Here is a 24,576-nt window from a genome sequence, read left to right on the forward strand (position 1 = left end):
GAACCCTCCTTTTACTTGCCTGTTATTTTCCTATTAGTGGATTCCTATTTTATAACATGGATTATAATTCATTACTGTTATTATTATTTTGATGTTTATATTATCCCGGATTTGACTGATGGGCACCCATTCAAACTGGCTCTTGTGTCTGTTTGACAAACCCCTTCAGTTTTATCTTTTTTTTATATTCTGGAACCAGAAAATGTGTTGGGTTCATCTGTCTTCCCTGCCCCAGCATGTAATCAAGCAGATACTAGCCTTACATGGATGAAAAATAGAAAAAGCTGAAACTTTTAAAATTTCAAGGGCAATAGTTGTAATAACAAAAAACCCATTACTTCTAAGAGCTTAGAAACTAAGAACTAAAAATTGTAAAGCCTCTAAAATTTAAAGAGTTTAGTCTTAAGAAAATTAAATACGATATATGTTCCTGTATTGGATTCTGGACCAGAAAGGAAAAATTGCTATAAAGACCTTTTTGTAAGGTATATAGGTAAGTAAACAGTATTGTATCATTGTTAAATTTACTTATTATTTACTGTAGTTATATAAATGAATTTTTTTCTTGAGGAATACATAGTGAAGTATTTTGGGATTAAGGAGCAGGGTATTTGCTACGGATTTTCAGATGGTTCAAAAGAAATATGTTTGCACACAATAGTGTGCAGGTTTGTGTACATATAGTACCCATGTATGTGTGTAGTAGGGTGCAGTGATGAATGAATAAGGAAGTGAGTATACCAAACATTAACACTTGGGGAATCTGAGTGAAGTTTTTTTCTTTTTTTTAGATTTATTTATTATTTATTTTAGAGAGAGAATGTGCAGTGGGGAGGGGCAGAGGAAGAAGAGAGAGAAACCCCAGCTGACTCCATGCTGAGCACAGAGCCCGACATAGGTCGCAGTCCCAGGGCTCAGAGATCACTATCTGAGCCAAAACCAAGAGTCTGGATGATTAACTGACTGTGCCACTCAGGTGTGCCTGAGTAAAGTTTTTCGCATATTTCTAAAACATTGGTGCAAGCTTCAGATTATTTCAAAATAAAAAACTTAAAAAAAAAACCTAGTCTTTAAAGACAAACTGAAACTTTATGTTTATAATTCATTTAAATTTTAAATCTTATTCCATATTCTAAAATAATTAGAATTTGCCATAGAAAGTTGACTGAGAACCATATACATGTTTTTTATTTCTGGAAAGATGGTTTACATTTTGTGGGACATTGTAGTTAGGTTCATTTAATCTTAAATTTAAAGAAGTTCTACTCTTTTATACTTATTGGAGGTATCTGATCCCATTACAGGTTTTACTTTAAAAACTTTTTTTTAATATTGAAAGATTTCCCTGTTCATTAAATATGGAGAATTGGAGGAGGAAAAGAAGTCATTAAGTCTGTCTTTAAATACAACCATCAGTTAATATCTTGTTGCATTTCTTGCCCTTTTTTTCTCCTTGTGTATGGATTTTGCTTCAACTATAATTATACTATATGTATATTTACTTATATTGCCTTTTTTAATGAAAAAAACCCTATATTTTTATATCATCATTTACTTACTTTTATTGGCTTCAGAATAATCCACTGGGTGATTATGCCTTAATCACTTGCCTTAATTTAATCACTTAGATGTGTTTTTCTTGATTTTATAGCTATTATAAATAATTTCTTGATGAACATCTTTCTGCCTAAAACTTTTTCTATAGATTGATAGATTTCCAGAAGATTTACTACTACTGCTACACTGCAGCATAGTTTGAATACTTAACATATGGATATATTTAACCCTCCCAGGAGCGCAGTGTACTAGGTGTCAATATATTTCCCATTTTCTAGAGGAATGGAGATACAGAGAGATTAAGCATCTTATGCACAGTTGGATTGGTGGTGAGGTGTAATCTGCAGGTAGTCTCAGTCCGGAGCTGGCTGCCTTGTCTCTGGGTCTGCTCTGTTGCTCATGACACTATATTCAGATTCTAGGAATGCTTTTAAGGCTGTTTACATCTCTTACTGCTCTGCTTCCTCCAAGGATTTCACCATTTCACACCATTAGAGCTGTGTGTGGGATCTGTATGATTGCATTGTTAGGTAGTATTGCGTTGTTACATCACCTTTCACATGCTTTCTACCCTTTTAGTTTTGGAGTATTTTCTAGTCCTTGTTACATTCTTTAATGTCATTAGTAATCTTTGTTTTCTACCAGCTTTAGGCTTTGGGAATGAATTGTAGAGAATAAAAAGGGGCAATAAAATGAGTAAGTGAAAACTTACACAATGTTATAGGGGACTTGAATTGTATTTTGGATTTGGTAACCCTAACATTTACAAGATGAGTTCCTAGAATTGTGATTTATACCATTCTCTATCAATTAGCCTCATCTAGATTAGCATATTAGAGTCATCTGGGGAACTTTTAAAGGTTTTGATGCTCATGCTTCACTGCCAGAAATTTGGATTGAATGGATCAGAATAGGAGTTTGAGCTTTAGGTTATGCTTAAAAGTTACCTAGGTGGTCCTGATAAACAGTGGAATATGTGTATGCTCTTTTATATGCTGTACAGAGGGATATGCAGAAGTTAAGTATTTATGTACCTCTTATTACTTATGTAGGGATCAAAATGTAGATAGATAAGTGGGATAATTTATGCAGTAGATCCAAACGTTTTCTGAACCCCACTTCAGAAGGCGGTTCTGGTTGATTTAAACATGTATATTTCTTTTCATTGTTAAACAGTTGCATTGGCCCAATCTGTTTTATACCTCCTTATCTCTTAAAGCTTGTGGACTCTATATTACTTTACAGATTATTTAAGATAGAGGAGGTGTTAGGTAGGCCTTACTACTCCTGAAGTCTTTTCTATGAAAATGTTCTTTGTTTACTATCCCAGAAATATTTATATACATTTTGGATACTACCTCAGATTTTTTGACTTCATGAAAAATTGTTAAAATTATATTGCTATATATGCTTTGCACTTTTTATTTTTAAAAAAATGACAGTACTGATATTATTTCTATATTCTTTCCTTTGTTCTTTATATTTTTCTCCATTTCATTGATTTATTTATTTACTAGTTTTTAAAAGATTTTACGTATATTTTTTGCCATTTTAGGTTCTCATCGGCATATGAATTTGTGCTTCCCACTAAATGAGGGAGTTTATTTGGGATTGCTAAGCATGCACTGTGAAAAATACCCAAGTACATATGCTAGTAGAATAGCTTGCATAAACTTTTGAAATTTTAGGATTTTTGTTGTTGTTGTTGTTGCATCAATAGCTTGATAATGTGAAGTAGTTCCATTTAAAAATTTTTTAAACAAATGCTAACAACTGAGGGATTTCCTAATTTTCAGATGGACCATCAACAGATAAAGACCCTGAAGAAAAGAAAAAAGATACTGCAATTACATCACAGAATAGCCCTGAAGCAAGAGAAGAAAGGTATGCACTTTATGGAAATTCATTTCTGTTTGAAGTCATAGTTGTATTTGACTGTCACTTCCTTCATGGTCTAATTTATGGTCTTATGTCTGTACTGCTTTTTCTATTTTCTAATCAAACAAAGTCAATTATCATATGGGTTCACTTACTTGTAGAGCATAAGGAATAACATGGAGGACATTAGGAGAAGGAAAGGAAAAGTCAGTTGGGGTAAATCAGAGGGGGAGATGCAGCATGAGAAACTGTGGACTCTGAGAAACAAACTGAGGGTTTTGAAGGGGAGGTGGGTAGGGGAATGGATGAGCCTGGTGATGGGTATTAAGAAGGGCATGTATTGCATGGAGCACTGGATGTGGTGCATAAATAATGAATCTTGGAACACTGAAAAAATAAAATTAAAAAAACAAACAAACAAACAGATTTAGTAAATGTGTATAGCCAGATAGAATATTCTAAGGTTTCTTACAAGATTTTCATGGAAATTTAAGAGACTTAGAAGATACTACATAGATAAGGAGAAATTACACTGTATTCAGTAAGCTTAATTGAATGGAATCCCTGGGATAGGACTAATAGAATTGATAATGAAGGTATTAAGGTATTAATTAAGGATTCAAGTGATTACTGCCTTTATTTTTTTTTTTTTTTTTTTTTCAAAAGATTTTATTTATTTACTTGACAGAGAGAAATCACAAGTAGATGGAGAGGCAGGCAGAGAGAGAGAGAGAGGGAAGCAGGCTCCCTGCTGAGCAGAGAGCCCGATGCGGGACTCGATCCCAGGACCCTGAGATCATGACCAGAGCCGAAGGCAGTGGCTTAACCCACTGAGCCACCCAGGCGCCCCTGATTACTGCCTTTATTTACCACATTTCTTTTTTTAGTTTAGTTTAGTTTTGTTCGTTTTTGGGGGGTGCTGCATCTGTTTCTCTTTTTATGCGAATTTCTTCCTTCTTAATTTAGCTGTCTGTCATAAGAACTTAAAATGTGAAGTTCAGTAATGAAGGGTTCAAATTGTTCCTCAGTTTTCATAAGGCCTTTGCATTTATTCTTTTCCTGTCACATGTAATGAATGAACTGTGTAGTATCTAGTATGTTGATGTTGTAGATAATATGCCTAATAGGTTAAATACAGTTTCTTTGTTCTTGGGAAGCTTGTGTTTTAGCACTTGACTCTGTTATAGAGCAGTAGTTCTTAAAGTGTAGTCCTAGGAACAGCTGGGAACCTGCAACTTGTTAGCAAAGCAAATTCTTGGGCTTCACCCTGGAACTTCTGAATATGGAATTGTGGTGGTGGGGCCCAGAAATGTTTTTAACAAGCTTTTCAAGTGATTCTGATGGATTCAAGTTTTAGGCTACCCATTTTAACTTAATTTATGTCTTAGTATTTTCCCCCAAAGTGATAATGTACCCCTCATTGGCTCAGTAACAGTAATTAATATTCCACACACTGTTGTCTTGTGCATTAGAACTAATTAAACTTAATAATAAAAGAGGTAAGCTAAAGGGTGAACATCCTTTGTTAATAAAATTTATTCAGTGTTTTCTGACTCGAGATAGTTTTAGACTTTTAGAAAATTGTAAGAACAGAACAAAGAACTCCCAGTTGCCACTGTGTGTATATCTGCATACACATATGTGTGTGTACATACTCAGTCACATGAATAATTTTATTTTGACTAAATGAGAGTCATTTATATCCCTAGATACATTATTGTGTATTTACTGAGAACAAGGACTCTTTCTCACATCTAGCACAATATAGATACCAAAATCCAGAAGTTAGGATTAATACAGTGCTTTATTCCTAATCTGTAGGGCATATTCATATGTTAGCAGTTTTCCCAATAAAGCATTTTATTGCAGAGAAAAAGATTTTTCCATAATATCATCCAGGATCACATTCTGCATTTAGCTGTCATGTCTGGTTTACTTTAATCTGGAGTAATTCTTCAGTCTGTCACTGTTTATCATGACCATAATATTTTTGAAAAGTATAGGCCATAATTTACAAAAATTTTAACAGATCTTTCAGTTGTATTATATTCAAAGTTGCTGACTTCATGTCTTGGATATAAAACGTAAAAGTGTAGGCAGCTATTTTAAATAGATATTGGAGAAGGCATGAGTTCCTAGTATATTTTTGTCTGTTTTATGTAATTGAAGTTTAGGGAGAGAGCCTATTGACAAACACATTGAAGTATCACATTGAAGTATCTGACAAAATGGTTGGTGTTTATCTATACACACGCACGCTTACTCACACTCTCTCTTTCTGGAGAAGACAGGGCTTCAGGAAGGAGGTGATTAAATGTAAAAGGTATACAGAAGGACTGTTCTGCCCACCGGGATCAGTTTGTGCATTTTGATAGTGGGTTATGTGGAGAAAGAGGAGGTGGGATCTCTTTAGAGGAATGCAGCAAGTTACTCTGTGTCTTTGGAAAGGTTTGTGGCAAATACCTTCAGTGTGATAAACATTAATTACAACCCCACAGAAAATATTTTAGTGAGACTCTTAAGAAGTTAGAAGCAATTGAAATGATTAGGTTGACTGGAAAACTGTTAAACTGTACTGATTGAGTTGATGTTTCTAGGGAGGAATTAAAGAGACATTTTCATATTCTTTTTAAAAAATTTTTAAAAATTTTTTATAAACATACAATGTATTATTAGCCCCAGGGGAGACATTTTCATATTCTTAAAATTCATTTTTTACTACACGTTTTTTAGTTTTAAATATAAACTTCATTGGTTATCTAATTGGAATAGGGTTTTTCAAGCATTGTTTTTTCCCTTCTAGTCTTGGTTGAGAGCTTCGTATTCTCTGGTATCATCCTCTCCCCTTTCTCAAAACCCAGATCCTTGTTTTCATTTATTGTATTGAGTTGTAATGTGTATTTTCTTTATTAAAAATATTGTTTAATGTTTAAAATAATAATCAAGGTATTTAATTGGTTAAAAAAAACATGAAACATGTCTCAGATTTCCTAAAACTTTAACTTTTTAGAAATCTATATGCACGCAATTTCTTTTTTCATGTAAGAATTGCTGAATACGATCTTATTTATGCCCCAAATTTTTGTTTTTAGAGAGCGATAGTAATGATGTTACTTTAAGAGAATTTTTCCTGTTTTCTTTTTGGTGTGTGTGCGCATGTGTATGTATTTTAGTAGCTCCAGTGGCAACGTAAGCAGCAGAAAGGATGAGACAAATGCTCGAGATACTTATGTTTCATCTTTTCCTCGGGCACCAAGCACTTCTGATTCTGTACGGTTAAAGTGTAGGGAGATGCTGGCCGCAGCTCTCCGAACGGGAGGTAAGTTTAGTGTACCCTGTTTCATTTCCTGGTCCTTTGTTCTTCACCACCACTAATGCCATGTTCACTTCCATGTTTCTGTTTCGCCAGTGGCTTCCTCGTGTAGCTGCTTGCACTGCTTAGTTCAGAAAGATGTGACTCATAGGGGTTAACGATGGAAGAGAGCACTAGGTATCCTGGGGCCTCTGCTTGCTACTGTATAGTTCCAAGAAGGAGATCCTTTCTAATATGTGGACGTTTCCCTTGATTCATAGTAACTTAAAGGTTTTTCACAAATCTTCTTTTCCCCCACTTTTAATCTGCAAACCCTAGTTGACCCTTGGATAATGAGTTTAAATTGCATGGGTTTACTTATAATGAAGTTTTTTTTTTTTCCCAACAAAACGAGTACAATACTGTAAATGTGTTTTCTCTTACGATTTTCTTAACATTCTTTTCTTTAGCGTACTCTATTGTAAGAATATGGTGTATAGTACATACATAAAATATGTGTTAATTCTTTACATCATTTGGTTAACAGTATGCTATTACTTCTTAAGTCTTTGGGGAGTCAAAGGTTGTATCTGGATTTTTGACTGCACAGGGAGTTGACATCCCTAATCCCTGTGTCACTCAAGGGTCAACTGTAATTACTCTGCTCCCAGATTGAGCATTAATGGTATTATATTTGGGTCCTATTTTTAAATGTTAGTATGACATATAGTATTTAAGTTTTATATTCATAATTCCATTTTTTACTTTCTTTTAAGTGGAAAAGAGATCTTGATTTATATATATATGGGAGCCTTAATTTAATTTGAAGTTATTCATTCTTATGTAAAAAAGTTTCATATATAGGAATATTTATCATCTTATACAAATTCATTCCTTTTCTTTTCTATTATACTGTATCATAGTTACTATGACCTGTTTTTCTCTTTACTCTGCCCTTTCTATTCTGATTCCCTTATTATTTCTTTATATATTTTTTCTTTTTTCTTTCTAGTTTCTTTTTATTTCCTTCTATCCATTTGAATATTGCATAGGAGTCTTCTGAGTGTGTCCATATATGTGATTGGCAGATGAAATGAATGGTTTCTTTGCATTGAAGCCTGAGTCACAGGATACAAGACAGTTCTTTCTATAACTTTCTCTACTCTCTGCTGGAGCAACCAGAATTTATGGAGTTGTGAATTGTGGAATTGCCTGCTAGATCAATTACTTCCCCACTCCTGAGGGATAAGGAGTCATCAATGCAGGAGCACTGTGGACATTAGGTGAATCCAGAGGAGGAGGCTAGTGGGTAGGAAAGAGATCAGATTCTAATGAAACTAAACAAAAAGGACTCTTTATTAGGGCAATGGGGTTGAAGAAATAGGAATGCAGTTTAATTTACTGTGTATTGAAATTTTTTTAAAATGTCATAATCGCTTATTTTTGACAATTCTTTGTGCCTGTGTTTAGATGACTACGTCGCTATTGGAGCTGATGAGGAAGAATTAGGATCTCAAATTGAGGAAGATATCCTTTGTGTGTATATTCATGACAGTTTAAATAATCTGCTAGATTAACTATTTTTCTTTCTGTATAGATTTTAGAGTTTGATTTTTCAGTTTCTGTCTTCATTGTATTATTTTGCAAGGACAAGATATAGGGCCATCCATGTTATTTTGTTCTTGTTTTCTTGTTACTCAAAATTAAAACAAATGTGTTGATAGTATTTTTATTTCTCTGCCTTGCAAATTGAGAATGTGGCATCTCAGATGAACTTGTGCAGAAGGAGGGCATGGAAGACACACACACTATACATGTGTAGTAGGGTTTCACATTTGGGGGATCTCAGTAAAGCATGTGGGGGTCCCCTGAGTTCATTACGTTTGTCCTGGGCGCCACGGAAGGGGATTTGAAAGAGGGGTCGTGCACATCTGGGTGACCATGTGACCATGGAACTGTCCTAGTTTTGGAAATAGCCTTGTTGGAAAGAAAGTATGCTGCTCTTTGGGCTCATCTGTTCTGTTGAGGAAAAAAAAAAAAACCCAAAACCCTGGTAAACTAGCTTCTTGCTGAGCTGGGGGAGGAAATGAACCTTTAGGGTACCGTGAATGATTTCTTCCCAGAGGGCCCCCAAAGGAACTGTGTAGTCATCTAGCCTTTTAGGATCCTTCATGGAATTCAGATTTGAGCAAGTGAAGTTTATATAAATGCAGGCTTCTTTTCACAAGTTTTCTTACTCAGACTGAGTACCTAAGTCACTTTTTGAAATGTCTCTAATTTTTGTGCTACTGACCTTAAACAAGAAAGCATTGCTCATTCATAGTGTAATAAAAGTAGAATCACTTTTATTTGCCAGTTACAGATCAAGAAATGAGGTAGAAACACAGCCTGTTAGCTTAATCTAAGTTGGAAACCGTTTTGGAGAACTGCTTAGAAATTTTAGGAATTCTTATTTTGGTGAAATTAAAAAAAAATATTTATACAATTTAACTTTTTTTCCTTAACGGCCTAGTACCTATTTATCAAGAAATAAGGAATACAGACATGAAATACAAAAATAGAGTACGAAGTAGAATATCAAATCTTAAAGATGCTAAGAATCCAAATTTAAGGAAAAATGTACTGTGTGGAAATATTCCTCCTGACTTATTCGCTAGAATGACAGCAGAGGTGAGTATTTATGAACATTTCCATGGTGTGGTTCCATGATGTTAGGTGAAAAGTATGTATAAATCATAAAGTACTTTATAAGTACTGTATTTATAATAAATTATCATTAGCTATTTTGCTATATTTATATGTATAATGTACTAGATACATAATTTGAGGTGATTAAATCTGTTGGTATCAATACTTTGTCTCTTCCACAACCATACCATGATCTTTGGTTGATTGCCTTAAATCATTGTCTAAAAATTAAACTGTTTTTACTTATTTTGGATTCACGTGGAATTGAAGATTTGAATATCTCATTGCAAACAGGCTTTTTCCTCCAAGTTCTTTTCATGGCTAAATCCCATAAAATTGGTCACATCGTATTGACTATTCCTTAAATTTTAGGGAATGGTTGAGAAAACGAAATTCAGATCTTGCTCTTTATAGACACAGCTGTTCGTAATCTGCAGTCTCATTATTTTATTACACATCCAAGAGAGTAAATTTGTCTTTCTGTATAGCTAATAAAATTATTATATTTTTAACATTTATTTTTTAAAACCTCATTAAAATAATGTAAAACACTAGAGACCATAATGTAATGAACTTTATATCCATCACCTAAGCTTCACGTATTTTCAAGAATTTGTCACCCTTGGGGCACCTGGGTGGTTTATTCGGTAAAGCGTCATGATCCCAAGGTCCTGGGATTGAGCCCCACATTGGGCTCCCTGCTCTGTGGGAAGTCCACTTCTCTCCTTTGCCTCCCCCCCTAATTTGTGCTCTCTCTCCAGCTAAACAAATAAATAAAATCTTTTAAAAAATAGAATTTGTGACCCTTTTTCTTTTTTTTTTTTTAAGATTTTATTTATTTGACACAGTGACACAGTGAGAGAGGGAACACAAGCAGAGGGAGAGGGAAAAGTAGGCTATCTGCTGAGATGGGAGCCCGATACGGGGCTTGATCCCAGAACCCCGGGATTAAAACCTGAGTTGAAGGCAGCTGCCTAGGTGCCTTATGACCCTTTTCATCTATCCCTTTTTTTTCCTTTTCCCCTGAGTTGTATTTAAATGAATCCCAGACATTATATCTTTTTACTTTATAAACCTAAGAGAGATACCTTTAAAAATAGAATTTTCAAAAAAATTTTCAAAAAAATTTTTTTCTTACATAATTACATTGTCATCACTACACCCAACAAAACTAACGGCAATTTCTAATTTATATATTAATATTTTCCTGATTGTACATTTCTTTGTATCAGGATTCCAGTCTGCACATACCTTTAGTTGGGTCTCTAAAGATTTTGTATATATGTGTTTAAATCTCTTGCAGTCTCTTCTGCCCCGACCCCCTTTTTCTTCATGACACTAACCTGTTTTTTTTTTTTTAAAGATTTTATTTATTTATTTGACAGAGAGAGATCACAAGTAGATGGTGAGGCAGGCAGAGAGAGAGAGGGAAGCAGGCTCCCTGCCGAGCAGAGAGCCCGATGCGGGACTCGATCCCAGGACCCTGAGATCACGACCTGAGCCGAAGGCAGCAGCTTAACCCACTGAGCCACCCAGGTGCCCGACACTGACCTGTTGAAGAAACCAGTTTACTCTGTATTCCACAGTATGAATTACCTCCACCTCATGATTTTTTTAAAATTAAGATTATTTATCTATTTATTTGACAGAGATCACAAGTAGGCAGAGGGGCAAGCAGAGAGAGAGAGAAGAGGAAGCAGGCTCCTCACTGAGTGGAGAGCCTGATGCAGGGCTTGATCCCAGAACCCTGGGATCATGACCTGAGCCGAAGGCAGAGGATTTAACCCATTGAACCACCCAGACGCCCCCTTATGATGTTATTTATTTAACTATTTTGTCCCATTTTCTGTGAACTGGAATCTAGTTCTGTAGGTTTGATAACATACAAATTCAGCTGTTTTCCCCACATAATACTTTGGAATTGGTGCTTTTTACTTTGTTTTGCATCAGGAGACACATAATGTCTTGTTGTTCTACTGTTAGCATGTTGAGCTCAGTTAGTGGGTTGGAATATTAACAGTCTGATTCCTCCATTGTAAAGTTCTCCTTTGACCTTTCATCTAATACATTCATCCACTGATTTCCTTACCTGAATTGGTTAAATTACCAGGAGTTACAAAATAGTGATTTCTAAAGTTCTGTCGTCCTTTCGCATATATTAGCTAGATTTCTTTGATAAAGAAGCATTTTCCATTGTAAACTCAGGCACTTAGTGACCTCTTGGTTTGGATACGAAAGGCAAGTAAATGTTGTCTGTTGTCTGAAACTCTTCCTTTAGTTAATAGTTACCAGAATGAGGAGTTGGTGCCCTAGTAACTGCCACTGGGGGCTTTTCTTGCCATTTTTGTATGGTTGTGCTCTTCTTTTCCAGTATCATCATGGGCTTGTGACATTTTTATTTATTCAGTGGGGATTGGTTCTTTATAGAAATTTATTTTGATAGCTGAAGAAATTGTCCTATCTTTGGCTAACGGGAGCTCCTTCATATTAGCCTCCAATCCATATGACTCAACCACAAAAGTCTTTGGTAGCTTTGGTAGCCATTCTTCTCTGGCACAAAAGGATGACCCTGGCTTATCCTGTGCATTTCTTTTTTTTCCTAATAGAGTGTGAGCAGGGGGCGGGGCAGAGGGAGAAGGAGAAGAGAATCCCAACCCAACTTCGCATTGAGCACAGTTTTTATGGGGTTGGATCTCACAACCCTGAGATCATGATCTGAGCCAAAACCAAGAGCTCAACTGACTGAGCCACCCGGGCGCCCCAAATCCCGTGCATTTCTTGGTTCAAAATGGGAACCAGATGCTTCTCCAAAGATCCCTCATTCCTTTTTGGGGAGGGCAATGTTACGGACAACAATCTGGGTATTAGAGGTGCTCATTGCTCTAGTATTATTACATTGTTTATAAACCTTTAAGCAGTAATTAAATATAATTTTCACATAGAAACTTAAAAGTATTTGATGAAATTTTAAAAGAAAGCAAACTCTGAGTTCTTGGAGGAAAAATAATTTTTCACCTTTAAAACTCTAAAAGTTGGTTTTTGTTCCATTTTTATTAAGCCAATAGAACATAAAAAACATTCAGGATATATATAGGAGTTGCCTATGACTGAGTGGTATTGCCATCTCTCTCACAGGAAATGGCTAGTGATGAACTCAAAGAGATGCGGAAAAATTTGACCAAAGAAGCCATCAGAGAGCATCAGATGGCCAAGACGGGTGGAACCCAGACTGACTTATTCACATGTGGCAAATGTAAAAAGAAGAATTGTACTTACACACAGGTTTGTGATTATTTATAGATTCTTATTTTCATGTAAGAATGCTTAAGGGTATTGTGCTAAGTCAAGTAAGTCAGAGGAAGACAAATACCACACACACACACACACACACACACACACACTTATTTATAGAATCTAAAAAGAAAAAAATTGAAATACTCAGATACAGAGAACAAACTGGTGGTGGGTGTGGTTGTTGGAGAAGAAGGGTGGGAGGGTTGCATGAACTAAGTAAAGGGGATTAAGAGGTACAAACATCCCAGTTATAAAATTTATAAGTCACAGGATGTAATATACAGTAAGGAAAATATAGTCTGTAATGTAGTAACTTTGTTTAGTGACAGAGGGTAACTAAACATATAAAGATAATCATTTTTTAATGTATAAAAATATCAAATCACTATGTTGTACACCTGAAACTAATACTGTATGTCAGTTATAATCCATTTAAAACTAAATACATAAATAGAATGCTTGCAACTCCTGTTTCAAAACAAGTAGTAAAGATAATTACCAGTACTTTGATAATGCTTGCTTTCTTGCTCTCTTCTTTCTTTCTCCCTCCTTCTTTCTTTCTGTCTTTCTTTCATTTTATTTATTTATTTGACAGAGAGAGACAGCCAGAGAGGGAACACAGGCAGGGGAGCAGCAGGCAGAGGGAAAAGCAGGTTCTCTGCTGAGCAGGGAGCCTGATGCAGGGCTTGATCCCAGGACTCTGGGATCATGACCTGAGCCAAAGGCTGACTCTTTAACAACTGAGCCACCCAACGCCCCTGATAATGCTTTCTTAATACTAACACATTCCAGTTAATTGAAAATAAGTTGATATATTTATACTTGCATGGAAATTGTTACTGTGAAAGCTGTATCATGTAAAATTTTATAAAAATGATTGTAGGATTTACTGAAATGGCCATATTCTTTCTCTAATAGTTGAGCAGTTGATTATTGGTTAGTATATAAACAGGTTATAATTCTTTTCATTAGGCAGGATCGTATAATTTAAGAAAAGTTCTTTACTCTTCCTCACTTGGAGCATGGGTACTTTCGCTTAGCTGCTTTCCAGATACTGATTGCCTTTCTGCAACGTATTGATGACTTTTGACATATGATGCAACTAACCTTCCTTTTTGTTCTTGGACAAAAAGATAGCTGAAAACAGCCACAAAATGGTTGTTTTTGTTGTATATGTGTGTGTGAAACTGGTTTATCACTGTCGTTAATTTCATTTGTCAAGTAGCTATTTTTGTGCTGTGTCTGTAATTTACTAAACTCAAAATTTTCTCCTTAAAGAACAACTTATAGTTAATATTGTAAGGTAATGGATTTAGGGAATTGAATTTTCTTATTGATAGAAAATTAAGCAGTTAAGGAAGTAGTACTACTAAACTCTATAAGTTGTAGAAAGGAACCTTTACTTTTTTTTTTTTTTAATTTTTAGAAGGTGTTACTCTCAAGATTAAAAATTCAAAAGGTACAAAAAATTGTGAGTGGAAAGTTCCCCTCCCACTTTTGCCTGCAGCAACTTGGTCCCACTTCCCTGGAGATGAACTAGGTTACTAGTTTGTTTTGTGACTTCCTATGTGTTTTATGCATATACATGCAAATATGTATGTATTTTTTATTTTCCCTTTTTTAATATTTATTTTTTATAATTTTTAGTAATCTCTGCACCCAGCGTGGGGTTTACATTCCCAGCCCTGAGATCAAGAATTGCATGCTCTTCTGACAAACCCAGCCAAACACCCCTGTTTCCCCATTTCCTAAACACATGTGGTAGCACATTATATATAAACTGCCTCTTTTAGTTTTTAAAGGTACATAACACCCGTTTTCAGATATGCTGTATTTAACCAATCCAAAGTCCTTTCTACCTTTTTGGAGTCTTTCATTTAATCATAGTTATAGATCTGATATTTCATTATTTTTTTGTGTGGAACTATTACTACTGATAGTCACTAAAATATATTAAAATATGAAAGTAACTTCAGAAATTTCTGAGTTTGGGGATACCTGGGTGGCTCAGTTGGTTAAGCAACTGCGTTTAGCTCTGGTCATGATTCCAAGGCCCTGGCATTGAGAGCTCCACATCAGGCTCCCTGCTTGGCTGGGGGGTGGAGCCTGCTTCTCCCTGTTGCTCAGCCACTCCCACTGCTTGTGCTCTCCTGTTCTCATTCTGTCAAATAAATACAAATCTTAAAAAAAAAAAAAAAAAATTCTGAGTTTGGATTGCTCGGTTTTCTTTTGATTAGGCAGAAACATCTCAGCAGTAAAAATTCTGTCCTGAAAATGCTACATAGCAGGAAGTATTAAGTATAAATAGAAAGGTATTTAAAGCCAAAGCTTCTTTAAAACATTGGAAGTCAGGGTGCCTGGGTGGCTGAGTCGGTTGAGCGTCCAATTCTTGATTTTGGTTCTTGTCATGATCTCAGGGTCCTGGGATCGAGCCCCATGTCAGGCTTGTGCTCAGTATGGAGTCTGCTTGAGGTTCTCTCTCCGTCTCCATCTACCACTCTCCCCTTGCACACGCTCTCTCTCTCTCTCTAAATAAATAGATAAAATCTTTTAAAAAACCCATATGAAGAAGTAATATATTTATACAATCAGCTATAAAAAAATGTTTCTTTTAATAGAAAGAACCTGGTACTAAAGATGAGGTATGATTTTCTTAGTATCAGTTCCTTCAATAGATAGAAAACTTGCAACGTTGGCAAAATAAGTGATATAATAGACATAAGTTTGACTCTTGGTTAACATGTACCTACCAGGAGATCAACATTTTTCCAAGAGAGCGTAAAGTTCCTCCTATCTGTGTACTTTTAGGGCCCTAGTTAGCAAGTATCTAGATATAAATACATGAGAATATTTCAGAAGGATTTTTCAAATGATTTTTATCTGAAGGCCTTAGCCAGAATGGTATTCTTTTAAGAGTGCCTTTTCTTTATCTTCCTTTGGGCTTTTGAGTTAAAAATCATGTTGATAGTTGACAAGTATGGTGTGCTTCTCATCTTCAAGTGGAAATATACTGGATTTCATCATCCAATACTAAATTTAAATTGACCTTATTCAGAATGCAATATTGTTGGTGTTCAGGTTCTTGCCTTCACCCAACTTCTCATCTCTCCCATAGCTTAAACCTTAAGAATAACTTACAACTTTAATATGTATAATGCATTGTCAGCTTCATTCCAGAATGTACAGTTGAAAGAAAACCTCCTGTTTTGGGGACCTTGTTTTCAGTAGTTCTCAGTGGAGAACTCCAGAAGTCTATTATGTATGATAAAGTTTAAAAAAATCATATTAGCTTATTTATTATTATTTTTTCCTGAGTTTTCTTTTGTTTCGAAAATTTTAGTTGTGGCAAAATACACATAACCTAAAATTTACCACCTTAACCATTTTTAAATATATAGTTGAGTAGTAGTACAAGTAATACATTGTAGTAATACAGGTAATGTATTTGCGGCAAATACATTTGCCACAAATTAATGTGGCAATCTCCAGGACTCTTTTTCTCTTGCAAGACTGAAACGCGATACCCATTAAACAGTAACTGTACATTTCCCTAGCTCCTGGCAACCACCAGTATCTGAATTTGACAACTCTAGTTAGTCAGAGGGATAAATGGAACCACATAACAGTATTTGCCCTTTTTTGTCCCTGGCTTAATTCTGATACCTGATCTATTCTAAGATAGTAATTAGAAGCACAAAGAAATGTGTACAGATCAGCATCACTAATCATCAGGGAAATGCAAATAAAAACTATATAGTGTTCACAAATAGTCCATATTATAGCATATATCAGAATTTCCTTTTTAAGGCTGAATTATCACTGTATGTATATATCACATTTTGTTTATCCATTCATCTGTTGATGGACACTTTACATTTTGGTCTTTTACGAACACTGCTGCTTTGAACTTTTCAAACTTATACAAATACCTCTTTGAGACCCTGCTTTCCATTCTTTTGGGTATTTTCTCAGGAGTGGGACTTCTTATTCATATAAGCTTTTTTTTTTTTTTTTCCCTAAAATAGAGGGATGGTGGGGAGATGCAGAGGGAAAGTGGGGGAGAGAATCTTAAGCGGGCTCCACGCCCAGGTCCCACAACCCAAGCCAGCATCGAGTCAGACGCTTAACCCACTGAGCCACCGAGGCATCCCTATATTAGCTGTTTTAAGGCAGTTAAAGTACCTATTTATAGAAAAATTGGAAAATGAAGAAAAATATGAACAAAAAATTGAAATCACCCGTTAATCTGCAGTTAGAAGGAATAGTGGTTGGTATTTTGGTGCCTGCAGTATTCTGTGAAGTTTTTCTAATCTAGTTGTAGCTAAATCCTATAAACCATTTTTTAAAAAGATTTTATTTATTACAGAGAGCATGAGCAGTGAGGAGAGGCAGAGCGAGAGGAAGAAACAGATTCTCTGCTGGGCAGGGAGCCTGGCATTGGGCTTGATCCCAAGACCCTGGGATCATGACCTAAGCTGAAGGCAGATGCTTAACCAACTGAGCCACCTAGGCACCCCTTTAAACCGTTTTATGTATAGTTGACCCTTGAACATCATGGGCTTGAAGTGCATAAGTCCACTTAACGTACAAATTTTTTTCAACATATTTATGTCCATTACTGTAAATATATTTTCCTTATGATTTTCTTATAATCTTTTCTGTAGCTGAATTTAAGAATTCAGTATGTAGTCGGTATGACATACAAAATATGTATTAATCAACAGTTTGTGTTGTTGGTAAGGCTTGTAGTTAACAGTAGACTATTAGCAGTTGTGTTTTGGGAGAGTTAGTTGTGGATGTTCAACTGTGTGAGGAGTTGGTGCCCTTCGCCTCCACATTGTTCAAGGCAGAACTGTACTTCTTTTCCACTTAACTACCATAATAATGTAAGCATTTTCCTTTAATTATTAAAAAAAAACAAACTCAAATCTTTGTAAACATCTTAATAGCTGTATAATATTCCATCAGATGGGTATGCTCTTACTTCATTATTTCCCTGTTGAATATTTAAGTTGTTTCCAGTGTTACTACTGTAAAATTACACCTCAAACATCCCTGTACACATGTAGCCAACCCCCAGCTTTATGAGGAATAGTTGACATACAATTGAATGTTTTTAAAGTGTACAGTGGGATGGATATGATATACATATACATTGTGGAATGATTACCAAGATCAAAATAGTTAACATAACCATTACCGTACATAGCTAACTCTTTTTGTGTGTGTGTGGTGAGCTTCCTTAAGATCTACTCTTAAGTGGGCGCCTGGGTGGCTCAGTGGGTTAAGCCTCTGCCTTCGGCTCAGGTCATGATCTCAGGGTCCTGAGATCGAGTCCCACATCGGGCTCTCTGCTCAGCAGGGGGCCTGCTTCCCTTCCTCTCTCTCTGCCTACTTCTCTGCCTACTTGTAATCTCTGTCTGTCAAATAAATAAATAAAATCTTTTTTTTTAAAAAAAAAAGATCTACTCTTAACTATCGTCACTATGCTGTATATTAGATCCTCAGAAATTATTCTCCTTTACTTGAAAGTTTATATCCTTTGACCTTCATCTCTCCATTTCCCCCTTCTCCCAGCCCCTGCAACTACTATCTGTTCTCTATTCCTATGAAATCTGCATTCATTCATTTTTACGATGCCATGTATAAGTGATACCATACAGTATTTGCCATTCTTTGTCATATTTTATTTAGCATGCCTTCCAGGTCCATCCATGTTGTCTCAAGTGGTAGGATTTTCTTCTTCTTCTTTTTTTTTTTAAAGATTTTATTTATTTAACAGAGAGAGAGATCACAAGTAGGCAGAGAAGCAGGCAGAGAGAGAGAGGAGGAAGCAGGCTCCCTGCAGAGCACAGAGCCCAACGCGGGGCTCCATCCCAGGACCCTGGGATCATGACCTGAGCTGAGGGCAGAGGCTTTAACCTACTGAGCCACCCAGGCGCCCCAGGATTTTCTTCTTTTTTGTGGCTGAATAACCTTTCTTTATCCATTCTTGCGCTGAAGGACATTTAGATTGTTTTCATATCTTGGCTATTGTGAGTAATGCAGTGAATGTGAGTGTGTAGATAACTCTCTGAGATATTGATTTCATTTTCTTCAGATGTATTTGTGGAATGGGATTGCTGGGTCATAAGATAGTTAAATTTTTTTTTTTTTTTTTACTTTTTATGCTCACTCTGCCTTTTTTTTTTTTTTTTTTAAGTCTACACTCCAATGTGGGGCTATGACCCCAAGATCAAGAGTTTCATGCTCTACCAACTGAGCCAGCCAGGCTTCCCGTGTGGTAGTATAATTTTTAATTTTTTGAGGATCTGCTGGCCTGTTTTTTACAATGGATTTGCCAGTTTATATTCATGTCAACAGTGTATAGGAGTTCCCTTCTCTCTACATCCTCAGCAGTTTTTGTTATTTCTTGCCTTTTTCATAGTAGCCATTCTAACAGGTGTGAGATGATAATTCCTTGTGGTTTTCATTTGCCTTTCTCGAATGATTAGTGATATTGATCTGTACTTTGTGATCAGATACTTAGCCGTCTTTGTGTTTCCAATTACCATCTTACAATAGATTAGATGTCAGGTTCCTAGGTCAGAAAGAATGGATATTTGAGGCTCTTACTTTGTTGCTGCCTAACTTTTAGAAAGATTGTGACAGTTTATATTTTTCAGAATGAAATACTCATAATTTTTACATCTCTGTTAATTTATAAGAGAAGATTGATGTATCTTTTAATTAACATTTTTGTGCTTCTTAGTGATGATGAAATTTTTAAATATTTATTAGCCATTTATAAAAAGTATGTGTGACTTTAGAAGGTTTTCCCACTTATCTGGGATAAATTAAACATGAAAAGACAAACAATGACTTAGAAAAATAAAGTTTTGAAATATGTGTCCTTTTGACATTACTTAGCTTATTTGAACTTGTTTCAGGCTCTTATACATTTTATTGTGGTACTGTTGTGGTTACTGTATCTCTTAATGTAGAATGTTTTTATTTAGGTTAGACTTTTTATAGTATTTTAAAAAATAATATTTTTCACTTGATTTTACTGTAGGTACAAACTCGTAGTGCTGATGAACCGATGACAACATTTGTTGTCTGCAATGAATGTGGAAATCGATGGAAGGTATATGACACTTTCTTATATTCATATTTTATCCATTTATAATAGATTTTTTTCACATCTTTTCATAAGACTACCTAGGTATCTAAATATATACATCTGCTCATGCTATCTAGTACTATTGAAGTCCATGACAAACCATTTGTAAAGGAATATACTATATTGTACTGTATTAGAAATTAATGTTAATTTAATTTTTCTATCTTCATATGGTTTTGGTGTGGGAGTAACAGGATTGAATCTTAGCTGCACTTACTGTATCATAGTCCTGTATACATTTATACTCATTTAATTGCTTTGACTCTTGTACTTCTGGAAACTCTGTCTTCAGAGATTTGGGGTATTACTTGTCTTCATAGATTTTGATTCTGGAAAGATTACTTTGTTGAAATCCAACAGGATGGTTTTAGTGTTTATTTTAGGAATTAACAGATGAGCACTTTCATGGTTTGGTAGGCTTTTCACTGAGACTTCATATAGCTTATATACTTTTGAATGAGCCCCACACAGGCAAGTGTGTGTTATTTAAATGATCCCTTTTTGAGTGATTTTTGTGAGCCACAGAAATATAATTTAAACTTGGGAGAAGAATCACTTCTGAGACCATTTTTATTGTTAATGGAGATGCGAGTGCTAGGGATATATATTTGGGGAGACTCACGTGGTAGGGATATAGTCTTTGGAGCCAAACAGGTTTTGAACTCTGCTTCTTATCATTAGTGAACTGTAATTTTCTCACATATTAAATGTAAATAATATCTACATCATAGGCTGTAGTGAAGAGTACAGATACTATATTTAAAAAGTGCTAATTGTTGGTATTTCAAAAATGGTTGCATTTATTGGTTTTGTGAAGCTTATGTGATTCTTTTTTTTTTTTTAAAGCTATACCTAGCTTTAGCCCTTTAATGCTCTTGAATTATTTAGCCCTTTTGAATTATTCACCTAAGTTAAAACATTTTCTGAAAGTCAGAAATGAATTAAAAGCTAGGCAATGGGGGAATATCCTCCACAAATATCGTATAGGTTTGGCCCTAGATATTATTTTAGAGGTTGAGACCATTACTCATTTTATTATATACAAAGATGTAGTTCTGAGTTGGGAAGGTTACTGGTATTGAGAGTGTTTAGTATTGAGAGTGTCGTCATGATTTGAAATAGTGTCTCCCATCCTGAGTAGTTTTTTACATTGGTTAAAGAGAGGGACATTCATTTTTTAAAATTATTTTTAGTTCTGTAGAGCAAGTCTGGCTTTTCTAGATAGCTCTTAGATTTATTTTGCATAATGGATGATAGTGATGATGATGATGATTTCTATTATTACGGGGCATATTGCAGTTGGTTTTGAATACAGGCAGATTGCAGCATAGTTTTGACATAGTACTTCTTGGATTTAAGAAAGGTCAATTTAATGTAGCAAGCTGATGCCCAAGGATGGCTTACTTTGGAAGTTCAAGGTTGGAATTCAGTTTTGTTTTGTTTTGTTTTGTTTTTTAACCTAAAAACATTAAGAAGAGGGGTACTTGATAAAAAAAATTGATAGTATTTCTTCAGTTATATATTCCTACTGATTGTAAATTGGAAAAAACAAACACGTAGGTAGGTGTCTGTTCATGTCTGAGAAGTACATCTTTTTAAAAAATGCCTCTTTTTTATCAGTATAAGGTATATACTATGTTAAATGGGGGGTGGGATACACCCCATTGTCTGTATTTAAAGATCTCATTAAATACTTTTTTTTTTTTTTGACAGTTCTGTTGAGTTGGAAGAAATGGCAAAATATCTGGACCATTAAAAAATGGATTTTGTAATTAGCTTTAAAACTAGGCCAAGCATCTAGTTTACGTGCAAATCAGATTTTTAAAGTAACATACATCCCTTGGGTTAGTCTTGGTTTTTGACATAGCATTCCTTCCTTAAATGCCTTCTGTAGTTTCAGATCAGTAGGGAGACCACATAATAATTGTATAGTTTCTGTTTCAAAACATTTTTTTCATTTTTATAGTAAGTTGATATTAAACTCTTACCAGTTAAACTTCTGGCAATTTATTTTTACTTTTTTTTCTTTTGAAAGGAAAATGAACCTTAACTTTTTAAAAGTCCAAACACACAAAGTAGGAATACTCTTCTTCTCAGTTACTACATAAAAATGGAAATTACATTTTTCCCCCATATTGGCACATATGTGCAAATAGTAAAGGAGGAGAAAAGGTAATATAAGTTTATCAGATGTGGTGTATATTCAGATAATACTTGACCAGCTTATCTAAATTGTACATAATATTTGAACTAGCCTATGAGATTATCTTAATTATTATGTTCACAAGTCTGGGATAATTAGATATTATTTTGCATTTGTAACTAACTGTGATAATCATTTCTTGTACATGTTTATGACTTTTTCTTACTAGATTTTACTTTTGGAAACATGACTTGACTTTGTTGAAATCAGTTTGGTTTTGTTGTTTATTTACCTGTTTGACTTTGTAGTTGTACTTTAGTTTTGCAGAACACTGTTGTAGTTTGGTAGGTTTTTCATAAATCCCAGCATAGGCAAAGAATGAAAGCTTCTGACCATTTTTCCCCTCATAGGAAGACAAACTTGGAAGGAAATATTAGCATTTTAGTACAGTATAGTTACTATAAACAGATATGACTTGATTTTTGATTTGGAAATCTGTACTGACCAAGGATTAAGTTTAAGGACTATATAGATATTAGAGCTGTGGTCTTTCCATATGGAGGTTGATAGAAAATATTTTTGTCCTGAGTTGAATTTGGTCTTTTTCTGTTACACCATGAATGAGGTTGTTCAACAAACCAAATATATGGGCTATAATGCAGTTGGTTTTACAGTACAGATCTTATACTTAAAATTTATTTTTCACATGTGTACCATTTGTTTTGTTAGGAATAAGAAAAAGTGATTTCCTTAGGGAATGTTCCTTAGGGTACACTTGTTCTAGTGTATCTTAAAGGCCATTTTTACAAAGGCCACATTTTATCATGCTAAATCTGTATTCTATCATACTCCTATAGGAAGACTTCAGTACATGCTTTGCACTCCCCTTTGCTCCCTTTTCCCATTTTTTTAAATGCAAATCAATTTGATGTAATACAGAAAGCAACATTAAAGGTTCATGTTAGGACCACATATATGAGCATTGGCCCACTGGTACCATCCTATCTCTACTTTGTTATTTCACAGATTAACTTTATCACTTAAATAATAAAGTGCATTTTTGGAAGAATGAGTTTTGGAAGAATAAAACTAAAATAGTCACACTTTTAAATTAAGTGATCCATTTTTAAATTTGTAATTCAATAAAGTTTCTTGTTATTAAACATGTATCACATTTTGTCATTTTATTTAGATATTGACAGCTGCTCTACCTTATGTTTCAAAGGTTTCCCCCCACAACTACTAAGATAGTTATTTATTTATTTATTTTAGAGAGAGAGTGTGGGCATCTGGGTGTGCAGGGAGGGCTGTGAGGGGGTAGAGAGAGAGAGAGAAAATCCCAAGCAGCCTCCATGCCGAGTGCAGAGCCCAAAGTAGGGCTCAATCCTGTGACTGAGATCATGACCTGAGCTGAAAACAGGAGTCAGATACTTAACTGAGCCACCCAAGTGTCCCCAACTACTAAGGTGTTTTTAGAGGATAGTTTTAATTAGGTGATGCCTTCCTAGTTTTAAGTAGAGACTAATACTGAGCAGTGCAGAGAACATGTTTTTCCCTTCTCTTTTCCTGGACTCCTGGTGAGGGAGAGGAGTGGTTCTCAGTAGAGCATCAAGCATATCCTGTGTGTGCACATACACAATATGAGACCACATAGTCTTAGTAGAGAAAAATACTAGCCAGTTGCAAAGTACTGGGAAGTAAAAGTAGCTGTGTAAAATGAATATACAGAAGAATTAAATGAGACATAGGCAGTGAGAATTAATGAAGGACCATCCTGGGAAAGCAGAAAATAACCATTTTGGTTTTCTAGCTCAGAGGTGATGAGCATTGGTTTACAACTTTTGGGAAGACATGGCAAAAGTGACGAAATACTTTTATAAAGATTTATTTATTAGAGAGAATGAGTTGGAGAAGGAGCAGAGGGAGAGAATCCTTAAATAGATTCTGAGTTGGGGCTTGTTGGGGCTTGATCCCACGACCCGTGAGATCGTGACCTGATCTGAAACCAAGAGTCAGACAGTTAACTGACTGAGCCACCCAGGCACCCTTGAAATATTTATATATACCCAAACATTGAAATTTGTATATAACAAATGGAGAATAATTTTATTAAAAAGATACTGAAAGAAATAAAATATACTTTGAATTTTTATAGGTACACAGTGATTGTTCTTAGAGGTCAAAGTGTAATTCAGTGATTGGAATTGAATTTACTTCTCAAAATAAAAACTGCAATTAGAATGTTATGGTTTAAAGAATTTTAATCTGTAATTGCTCTTCTTCCTCCAGCTCTTCTCACACACACACACATTTCTGCTATAGAAAATTAGCCATTTAAGAAGAGTTGAATATCCCACTGGGAAATGTGATGTGAATTAGTCACTGACATAAAAGCCACACATTTTTGTCAGTTTCCAAAATAAGAAAAGTACCAGGGTTGAAGATGATGCTTTATAGTAAGTAGAACAGTTACTGATTGACAAGTTCCTAGGTAGTAATGGAAGAATTATGTTGCAGAAAGGTTAACTGAAGTCAGTCAAAAGTAATAAAACATGTGTATGG

The 24,576-nt window shown here is 35.1% G+C and overlaps 1 protein-coding gene across 2 annotated transcripts in view; it reads left to right on the top strand.

The window, feature by feature from the left end:
- Positions 1 to 23,183, top strand: part of TCEA1 (transcription elongation factor A1) — a 40,824-nt gene extending 17,641 nt beyond the window's left edge. Inside the window, exons 4-10 of one of the 2 annotated variants that reach the window (XM_044245594.1) lie at positions 3,354 to 3,441; positions 6,612 to 6,754; positions 8,198 to 8,254; positions 9,243 to 9,397; positions 12,551 to 12,697; positions 19,764 to 19,835; positions 21,585 to 23,183. In XM_044245594.1, coding sequence (XP_044101529.1) covers positions 3,354 to 3,441; positions 6,612 to 6,754; positions 8,198 to 8,254; positions 9,243 to 9,397; positions 12,551 to 12,697; positions 19,764 to 19,835; positions 21,585 to 21,593 — 671 coding nt within the window. In that variant the 3' untranslated portion in view covers positions 21,594 to 23,183. Of the gene's footprint in view, positions 1 to 3,353; positions 3,442 to 6,608; positions 6,755 to 8,197; positions 8,255 to 9,242; positions 9,398 to 12,550; positions 12,698 to 19,763; positions 19,836 to 21,584 lie in introns of both variants that reach the window. The other variant, XM_044245593.1, reaches the window with a different exon arrangement.
- Positions 23,184 to 24,576: the final 1,393 nt, after the last annotated feature.

This window comes from Neovison vison, chromosome 4 (genome assembly GCF_020171115.1).
Source record: "Neovison vison isolate M4711 chromosome 4, ASM_NN_V1, whole genome shotgun sequence".
Taxonomy (NCBI): Eukaryota; Metazoa; Chordata; class Mammalia; order Carnivora; family Mustelidae; genus Neogale; species Neogale vison.